This window comes from Lycium ferocissimum, chromosome 9, assembly GCF_029784015.1.
Source record: "Lycium ferocissimum isolate CSIRO_LF1 chromosome 9, AGI_CSIRO_Lferr_CH_V1, whole genome shotgun sequence".
NCBI classification, from domain to species: Eukaryota; Viridiplantae; Streptophyta; class Magnoliopsida; order Solanales; family Solanaceae; genus Lycium; species Lycium ferocissimum.
Window position 1 is genome coordinate 37,446,590 of NC_081350.1, and position 10,894 is coordinate 37,457,483.

The following is a 10,894-nucleotide window of genomic DNA, read 5'->3' on the forward strand; positions in this document are numbered from 1 at the left end:
TTGGAATGATTAGAGTAGGCTTACCTTGGTGTTCTTGATGATGAGAGAGAATATAAGGTCGTTCTAGGGCTTGGGGTGTGAAGAATGAAGTGAAAAAAAGCCTTAAAACGAAGTTTTATAATTGCTGTCGGACCCATTTTACGCCCTATTTTACGTCCAGTAAAAATTCTACGGACCGTATGTCTTACCGTACATCCATTCCAGTGAATTGGTCTTTCGGGCCAATTTTATGGTCTGAATATACGGCCCGTATAATTTTTTTACGGCCGTATATTCTACCGTATATCTCAAGTTAGTAATTGTTTTAGTAAAACGGGCATAACTATTTGTACGGTATGTCGTTTGACCTCCATAATATACCGTTGAAAGGTATTTCAAAGTTCTACAACTTTCAAGAAGGAAATTTTCCCAAATTCCTTACAGATTTTTCCGTATACTCATTTTAATTGAGACGTGGTGCAAACTCACTTAAAAACACGCTCCGTAGGAGTGTAGCTTCTTCCAACTTTCCTTTGCTAAAGGACTCTTCTCATGTCTTTATTGGGTTTCAAACTCCATTTATACACTACTCAAATTGGGTTCATGATACCCTTGTCTTATGAGTCAAATCTTAGCCCGAATGCACGAGGTGTTACACCACCTTTTTTTTTTAACATTTTTTCTACTGTTAAATTTTTTAAAAGATTGAGGGCCCATTTTTTTTTTTTTTTTTTTGAGTGGGGCGGGGAGTAACCGATGACGAAACGTTACTCGTATAGAAACTCATGTTTCTATATAGGGCCCATCTTTCTTTTTTTCAAGTGGGGGCGGGGTGGGGGGATGGGGGGGGGGGGTGGGGTCGACGACAAAACTTTACTACTGTATAGAAACTCATGTTTCTATATAGTAGTAACTAGATAACTATGCCGTGCTACGTACGACCCAACACTTTGATTATAATGTATCTATGTGTATGTAGGCTCGTGTTTGGATAGTGATAATATATATATATATATATATATATATATATATATATATATATTCAAAACACGATTAATATAACATCGTAGTTTGTGCTCCATATATAACAACAACAACAACAACAACAACCCAAAGGAAATCCCACAACATGGGGGTGCGGGAGGGTAGTGTCGCAGACCTTACTCCTACCAAGGTAGGGCCAGTACATTTCGAAAGACCTCTGTTAAATAAAAAACATAAAAAGAGATCGATAAGGCTAAGAGATTCAAAGCGATATGGAAATGAAATAACGCAAGCGACACGAGATAACATAGGATAATCAAAGCAATGTGAAATAACGTGATATAATAAAGAAATCGAGCACGAAAAAACTATCTTTGCGATAATGCGACTACTAATAAGAAAGGATAACGAGACTATCTACTAGCCTTCTATCCTAATGCAGGTCCTCCTCCAAACCCTCCTATCTAAGGCCCTGTCCTCAGAAACCGAATCGCGCATGTCGTGTCTAATTACCTCTTCCAATACTTTCCCCGGCCTACCCTACCTCGACCGAAACCATCCATGGCTAACCTCTCACACCTCTCGCACGGGGGCATCTGTGTCTCTCCTCTTTACATGCCCAAACCATCTCAATCTTTCTTCTCGCATCTTTGTCTTCCACCGAGGCCACTCCCACCTTGTCCCGAATAACCTCATTCCTAATCCTCGTCACTTCGGTGGGCCACACATCCATCTCAACATTCTCATCTTGGCAACTTTCATCTTTTGAACGAGAGATCTTAACTGCCAACACTCCGCCCCCATACAACATAGTCGATCTAACCATCACTTTGTAACTTGCCCTTAAGTTGTGGTGGCACCTTCTTGTCACATACACTGAAGCAAGCTTCCATTTCATCTACTATGCCCAATACGATGTGTGAAATCATCGTCAATCTCCCCCGCCGCCTTGCATAATAGACCTAAGATACTAAACTACTTTTCTTCGGATGGCACGGTACCAAGCCTCACTTCCAAGCTAGCCTCTGAGGTGCTTCAACCGAACTTACACTCAAGTACTGTCTTGGTCTACTCGGCCTAAACCCTTGCTAGGAAGTATGTCTCCAACCCTCCTTAGCGTTAACTCCGCTACGAGTTTCGTCGATCAAGACTATGTCATCCGCGAAAAGTATACACCATGGCACCTCACCTTGAATTTGCCGCGTCAATCCATCCATCACCAAGGCAAATGAAAACGGACTAAGAGCTGATCCTTGATCCTTGATCCTTGTGCTCCGTATCTAAAACTTTATTATGTTCGTGTTTGCTACGAAGACAAAGTCGGCAAAAATTTATTAATACCTTTTAAAAGAGAGACTTGTTTAAAAGGAAACTATTTTTCCTCTCTTTCGAGATAAAAACGAATAGCAATATTTAAGCATCGGTCGATACTTTCAATTTCAATTCGATTAATTTAAGGTGTAAAATACTTATTGTTTTTTATCAAATTTTGATTTGGATAATTCTAATTAAAATAATTAAATTAATTTTACATGTTTAAAACGAAACAAATTAGAAATTGATTTTCTATTGAAACGAAGAAATACTATTTTTTTAATTTTTGGTAAATATTCTCGGTTTAGCTCATTTTACTTGTCATGTTGTCTTTTGCATGATTTTTTAAGGAAACGTCAATTAGAATTATAATTTGACTAATTTACCTTATTCATTATTTGATCTCCATTTGATATTAATCTCTTTTCACATTTATTAGAGTAAGAATAAAAATGAAAAAAGTAATTAAATTCTATCTTATTTTAAAATATAAATATTTTAAGTATATTTATTTTAGTAAACATAACAAATAATGACATGGCGGAATAAGCGGATACAATAATTAAATATCTAGATTAGATCTCTAATAATATAAGAAAAGAAAAGGAAATTATATGTATTTGGCTACTTAACGTTTTTGAAGAAAAACAATAATATAGGGTCATGTTTTTTTCAGGTAATAATTTCATTTACTCCCACTAATGGGTTGATACTACGTGACAATAACGAATCCACTATTATTGACTCGATGGATCTTTTGGAATCTATGAATATTGTTTGATTTTTTTAATATATGGGGTGCACGTTTTTTTTTTTTTTTTGACATTTCTTGGTTTTTTAATATGGGGTCCACTTTTTTTTTTTCATGAGTTTTGGAGAGGGTGGGTCCACTTTTTTTTTATGAGTTTGGAGAGAGGGTGACATTCACTTTTTTTTTAATATTGCTTGGTGTTTTTAGTATGGGGTCCACCTTATTTTTTTATTTTTTTAAAAAGTATTTCAAGCGAAGCACGGGTAAACCGATGCTTCTATATAGTAGAAAAATAGAAATATAATAGAGTTGGTAATATAAAGTATAAAATGTCATTTTTTGCCCTTAAATAAAAAAGTGGGTGGGACCACAAAGGATTTTTTTGCTCTTAAATAAAAACGTGGGACCAAAGGACGGACGACGATCTTGCTTATAAACCGGCTCTTCTATATAGTAATAAAGTAATATATATTTATAATGTTCAAAATACGATTAATATAACATTATAGTTTGTGCTCCGTATCCAAAACTTGATTATAGTAGTGTTTGCTACGAATACAAAATTGGCAAAAATTTATTAATATTTTTTAAAAGGAAGACTTATTTAAAAGGAAACTATTTTCTCTCTTTCGAGGTAAAACAAAGAATATTTAAGCATCGATACTTTCAATTTTTAATTCGATTAATTTAAAAGTGTAAAATACTTATTATTTTTTATCAAATTTTGATTTGGATAATTCTAATTCAAATTATTAAATTAATTTTACATGTTTAAAATGAAACAAAGTAGAAATTGATTTTCTATTTAAACGAAGAAATACTATTTTTTAATTTTTGGTAAATATTTTTGGTTTAGTCATTTAACTTGTCATGTTGTCTTTTGCACGGTTTTTTAAGGAAACGTCAATTAGAATTATAATTTCACTAATTACCTTATTAATTATTTGATCTCCATTTAATATTATTTTTTCTTTTATGACATTAATCTCTTTTCACATTTATTAGAGTAAGGAAAAAAATGAAAAAGTAATTAAATTCTATCTTATTTTAAAATATAAGTATTTTTAAGTATATTTATTTTAGTAAACATAACAAATAAATAACATATCAATAACAAATGACAGTTAATATCTAGATTACATCTCAGGCTCATATATAAAAAAAAAGAAAAAAAATTGTATGGTTTGACTACTTAACCTTTTGAAGAAAAGCGATAATGTAGAGTCCATGTTTTTTGCTGTACAATAATTCATTCTTTCCCACTAATGGGTTGATACGCATGTAATAATGAATCTATCATTATTGATTTAATGAGATACTTTGGAAATTAATGAATATTGTTTGATTTTTTAATATGAGATGCACTTTTTTTTTGACATTGTTTTTTTTTTTAATATGGGATTCACTTTTTTTTTTTTTTTTTTTTTGATATTGCTTGATTTTGTTATTATGGGGTCCACCTTTTAAAAAAAATATTAGTTGGTTTTAGTATGGGCCCACACTTTTTTTTTAATGGACGATTGACGACGAAGCATGTGGGTTTTTTTTTTTTTGACATTGTTTATTTTTTTAATATGGGATTCACTTTTTATTTTATTTTTATTTTTTTTATATTGCTTAATTTTGTTAATATGGGTTTCACTTTTTTTTTTCCATGAATTTAGAGATGGTGGGTTTCACTTTTTTTTTTTTTTTAAATATTGGTTGGTGTTTAATATGGGGCCCACACTTTTTTTTACATTGTTTTGTTTTTTTAATATGGGATTCACTTTTTTTCTTTTTTTTTTTTTTTTTTTTTTTTTAAATATTAGTTAGTGTTTAATATGAGGCCCACACTTTTTTTTATTTTTTTTTATTTTTTATGACGGACGACGAAGCATGGGTCTAAACGCTTCTATATAGTTTAATTAAAAAAAAAGAAAGATAATTACTTTCCTGCGAACTTTCTTCTCCCTCGACTCCATACTTTATCTCTTAATTTCATTAGTCCAGAAAAAGATAAAGGGGCCAACCCCAAATTGTAGTGCTAATGATTGATCAGCAAAATTATCATTAAGCTATCATACCTAAGTCACCAGAAGTATAAAAGATCCCTTCAATATATTATTACCAACCAGCCATTGCTTCTGGTAATCAAAGCACATGCACCCCCGTACAAATTATTACATTCAAGTACAACTGTTTACATTGGACCCTGACAAGCTTAGATTCTTCTAACACACCAAAAAAAGCAATCATATGACATAGAAATTGAAGAACAAACTAATACGTACTCCATATGTGATTAACTACTCTATTTCAATCCACTACAGTGTAAAAAGCACTACTACTATATGTACAGTTAAATTTAACTGTCTATGTTTGATCTACCCATTTATTTGCAGTTGATTTTCAACTTACACCTAATTCCTAAATGTTTAATCTACACATTTACCTGTAATTGTTTGCCTCCGTCTACCAGAATGACATCATCATATTATACACATAAATTCAATCTAACAACAGAGGGTTAAAAGTTCAAGATATCTCCCTCCTAGTAATTAAGCAAATGCAGTTCCCAGTTAAAATGGAAAGGATAAAAACAGAGGCACTTGAGTAAGTAAAAATAAGGAAACGAAGGAGTAATTCTTACTCACATCTATGTGATGGTGAAATTGAAGAACTATATGACAACAGGACTCGGTGATTTGTCCAGTCCGATCATGCGAATTCGTTCTTTCATACTATATAGTAATATGGGAAGCTCAAAGGTGGGGCTTGATTGTGATATTATTTTTGGAATACTCGCTCGACTGCTAAGAACGTGGACTCACAAATGCGGCAATTCAATCACATACGAATTGTGAGCGGCGGAATTTATATTAATGAATCATGAGTTTCAGATATCAAATGATTAGCTCATACTGGGTATTTATGGTGCTAATTCAAATTACTGAATTGTCGAGTTTGAGTTTTAAACATCAAATGATGGGAAGAAATTTGTAGTCATAAAATCTGTTTTTACTTTGCATATTTCTTAGAATCCATTTTCAGGCTTTGTATTATCGTAAATTAAAAAATTAAAAAAGGATAATTTTAGCTAGCCTCGTCTAACTTTGTCTATAATATGCTGAAAATAATTGTGCTTTGTTCAAAAGAATACTACATGAATTTCTAGTCTTAAGGGACCACCTGCCAAATTCTAAGGACATGATATCAAATTTAGCAAATTGCTTCATACACAGTCCATGAACCACATTTTTTAAGCGAGGCAAACTTGAAATTGGTCTATAAAATAGAGCTAATTTCAATTTCAGAGGTCTAATTAATTGAAGTGTCACGAAAGCTATATGAGAACTGTACAAAATCATATTTCTAAGAGTACAATTTAAATGAGAGAACGTAACGTCAAACGTAACGTAAGAGATTTTTCTTCTTTTAATTTTTGTTTTGTTCATGAAAATACTTTAAATCAAGTTTTAAAGAAGATAACTTAGCTAGTTGCCAAATAGTCACAATTTAATTAAACCAAGTGTTTCTAATTTAAAACGGAGGAGGCTCCCCTCCTTGCCTCCATTTCGTCGCATTGGATGATATACACGAGTCGAGTTAAAACCTATGGACCAGATTTGTTTTATTAAAAAGGCAAAATAATCAAACCATAAATCATTACCAGTATATTCTTTTACCTTCTTTGTTTAATACCATACGCTTGTGAGCAGAACTGAATAAACCAAGAATCTGGTGCTTGGATTTGCAGTTGGGTTCGTACTTATTAGAGCTGGGTTTTGAAGCTTTAATGGATATGATGACAAATCGAGTTACAAAATGATACTCTCACCATCAAATTAGTTTCCAAAGATACAAATTGTTGGGATTTAAAGTCACCAAATAGTGAGCTTTAAAGATGAAGTGTGAATTAGGAAATGAAGTGAAATGAAATTTTGGAAAAGTAACTTTTCCAAGTGAGCATTCTCCCACATTGGTGGTGGAAAGTCATATACGTGTGTGCTTATATTTAGAAGCACATCTCTAGCTCATAAAGAGTTAAGAAGGGCATGACTCCTTCGTCGTTGTAGCTTGGCTTGGCTAGAGCATTGATTTGTCAATTGATTGATAATCCTTTTGGACCAAATTTATTTTCCATTTTCATTATTTAATTTTCCTTTTCCTAATATTAATTCGCGCTTTATTTAATTATTTAATTAATTCGCGAAATAAATTAATATTATGTTCCCAACGGTCTTAACTGATGACCAAACGATCACCTTCTTCCCGAACAGGTACCTTTGCACCTTTTCAATGACTATAAATTTTCAGAGGCTTTGCCTCATTTTGAGACATTGAAATCAATGGAAAAATTCGAGCTTAATCTCCCCTCTTCACTCTTGCATTCTGCATTTCTTTCAAAAGCAAAAAATGTGTTGATTTCAGATGATTGCGCCACCTTTTAAGTCTTGCGGTTCGCAATTTGCATTGTCGCTATTCGCGTTAATAGTTTTCCGTTCTATCTAGGAGAAAATAATCCATTAACATTGGCGGTTGTCGGGGGATTAGAATTCTTGGGACACTTTATTAAAACTTGGCTCGTAAATTTTCTATTTAATCTAATTTCTGTCTTGAATGTTTTGGTTTTGAAAAACAGAAACTGGTTTTCGTAAATTACTGAAAAGTTATTGGTTTTAGTAAATTACTGGTTTTAGTAAAGTTCTGGTAAATTACTGGTTTCAGTAAATTACTGGTTGGAACACTTAAAGATAACATAAATTTTATTTCAAAAAACTTAAAGTTTTTATGTCCGAATTCACGGTCAAAGTTTAAAAGTTTAAATATCGAAATTCCAACGATGTCACATAAATTAAAACGGAGGAAGTAATTTCTTTCTGCCAATTCACGTCATATCCGTTATAATCTGGTTATTTCAATTGGATAGCCATATTTCTTTCGTTGTTCTTGAAATAATAGGGTTAGAATGATTATGGCATTCATGGATCGAAAAGAGAAATGAAGAGGAGAGAGAGGCCCTGTGTAATCTCTTGATTATGGATTTATGGTTTGATTCTTTTGCCTTTTTAATAAAATAAATAGAGTTCATAGGTTTTAAGAAAGAACGTGTGTATCATCCGACGTCGAACTGGACGAAATGGAGGCAACTTGTACTGGAGAGGAGCCTCGTCCCAAAAAAAAAAAAAAAAAAAAAAAAAAACGCAATGTCTTTCTGGTCACTACTTGCCAATTAGGCCTTTCTTACTACTTCCTCCGTATCAAATAGAGTGTCCACTTAGCCTTTATTTTTTGGTTCAGAAAGAGTGTTCACTTACCAAATCAAGAAAGAGTTAACCCTATTATTTCAGTTTTTTCCTTATTAAGTGTTAAATGATCAACTCCCAACACCTATTTAATGAGGGATAATTTAGTTAAATTACCTATTTTTGTCTAGAATTAGTGTTTTCTCAAGGAGTGTGCAAATGGCTAAGTGGACACTCTTTTTTATCCGGAGGGAGTATAAAATAATTCTAATTATGGTAAAAAGAAAGTAACGAAAACATATGCATGTTGGTTTAACCTTTGGAAGTATTCCCTCCGTCTCAAATACTTGTCATCCTTACTAAAAGTATCCGCCTGAAAATTGTTGTCATTTAAAAAAATTAAGATAAAATTAAGTAGTTTTTTCCATTTTTACCCTTTGTTTAATTAGAGCATTTACATCACAATGAATGAAGTTGGCATAGATAAATAATTAATATTTATTAAGGAGAGATAACATGGTGAAATATTTTAAGAGGGAAAAATAGTCAAAACATAACATTTATTAATGCTTTCTAATTAAGGGTCATGTAAAATGAAAAACATGACAACTATTTTGGATGGAGGAAGTAATTTATAGGGATAAGAACACTTTCGTCCGGCAGATAAAGCACATTTAATCTTTAACTAACTAAATTGTATGACTTATGTCTCTTTATGTAAAAAATATTTTACAATATTAACTCCTAATATAGTGTAACAATACATGTTTAACATAACACATGAGTAATTAAATGGTGAAATTGTGAACCGATTAATAATTATGATAAATGAATCAAAATTGCACATTCTAATTAATTAAAATTGAATGTGCTTAGTCAGATGTTACAATTTTTTTTTTTAGCAATAACTGAATAATAAAAATTGCTAAATATATATGACTATGATGTAGTAAATAATATGTTATAACATGTTAAATTACTGGTTAAGGCCTCTGATCTGCACTGCCAGTAATTTATGTATTTGCCTTGGCAGTGTAAGCTCACAAACACTTCTAACGTGAGAGGTTTTGTAGTTTTCTTTTCTTTTTTTAAAAGGTTTTGTAGTTATTACAACTACTTGTGTTAGTAGTTTCTCTCATAATATACTTTTCCAATATTTCTTTGGATCTTCACCATGTTCTACTTCGTTGAGCACACTTGTACCAAAAATACCTTAAATTTATCACAAGTAAATGTTCTTTGATTAACACTGATATTAGTTTGCTATCATCAATCAATAGATGAAACTTAGCTTGGGGCTAAGAAATAAAAGAATACATGAATTCTAATCCCGTGGGAAAGAGGAAGAAAAAGAATACACGAATTCTAATCCCGTGTAAACCAGGATTTAGTTTATGCCAAAAGAAACCTAATAAAACGAATTTATAAGTCCTAGACATAAAAAAGTTGTTCCTATAATTCTGTCTTTTAATTAGATGTAAAGTTTTTTTTTTTTTTTTTTTTTTTTTTAAAGAAAAAAAAAAACTGGATGGAAAGTCCTTGTTCAAAAATGATTTGGACGCCTCATGTTCCCTATATATATGACCATTGGATGGTAACAACAAAAGTACAAACCCTCGTCTAAACTAAAAAAAGAAACAAAAGGTCGACCCACCATGGAACAACTTATTAATGTAAAAAAAGCAGCTATCATCTTCCACAAGAAATCATCACAGAGATGCTCATGAGGTCCCCTGCAAAAGTCTCTCTTACGATTCAAGTGTGTATCCAAATCGTGGTTCTCCGAGATCTGAGCCCTGGTTTTGCAAAAAGTCATGTCAAAGTTTCAAGTAAGAACAAAATTCCTTCCAACTATGGACTTGTTTTTCCGATTGCCACTTTGGCCAGTAGGTGTTCTCTCGACGAGGAAGTACAAGCTCAGGAATAATACCCATCGACTCTGACTTTCATAATTGGGGTTGTTGTAATGGATGGATTTGCTTCTCAAAAGACTGTGATACGCATCCAGTCTTGTGGAATCCATCGACAAGGAAAGTCAAGGGTATCCGACGTTCACCCGCGTACATTGAGAATCGTAACTCCGAAAGGGAAAGGAGGCCAAAGCTTGACATTATCTATGGATTCGGCTATGATGAATTTACAGATGACTACAAAGTCATAGAAATAGTTGATCCAGGAAATAAATGCACTGCAAGCATTTATAATTTAAGGAAGAATTATTGGAAGATATTATGGGACTGTCCAAAATCACTTGATGACTATTCGTTTCTAGTGAATGGAGCTCTTCACTGGAAGGCTAACCATAAGCACAAGTCACCACGTGATTTTGCTACTAGTATTTTCTGGATAAACATGTCAACAGAGATATATGGAGAGTTGGGTCTCCCTGAACATGATCATAAGCATAGTATTACAAACATGCGAACAACAATAGGGGTACTAAGGGATTGTCTTTGTGCTTCTTTCAACTATTTCTATGATCGATTGGACGTTTGGATCATGAAGGAATATGGTGCGGAAGAATCGTGGTATAAATTTGTGTCCATTCCGCACAATTTATGCAATGACAAATTTACCAGGCTTGTGTTCATGCAATGACTTTCAACACCACCCGTTTGGCTGTTCGAGAATGGTGAAA

At 32.7% G+C, this 10,894-nt stretch overlaps 1 protein-coding gene across 1 annotated transcript; it reads left to right on the plus strand.

Moving 5' to 3' along the window:
• Nucleotides 1-9,973: 9,973 nt before the first annotated feature.
• Nucleotides 9,974-10,854, plus strand: LOC132031879 (F-box protein CPR1-like). Its single transcript, XM_059421756.1, has 2 exons — nucleotides 9,974-10,142; nucleotides 10,247-10,854. Exons 1-2 carry the CDS (start codon nucleotides 9,974-9,976, stop codon nucleotides 10,852-10,854), a joined length of 777 nt encoding a protein of 258 aa, XP_059277739.1.
• Nucleotides 10,855-10,894: the final 40 nt, after the last annotated feature.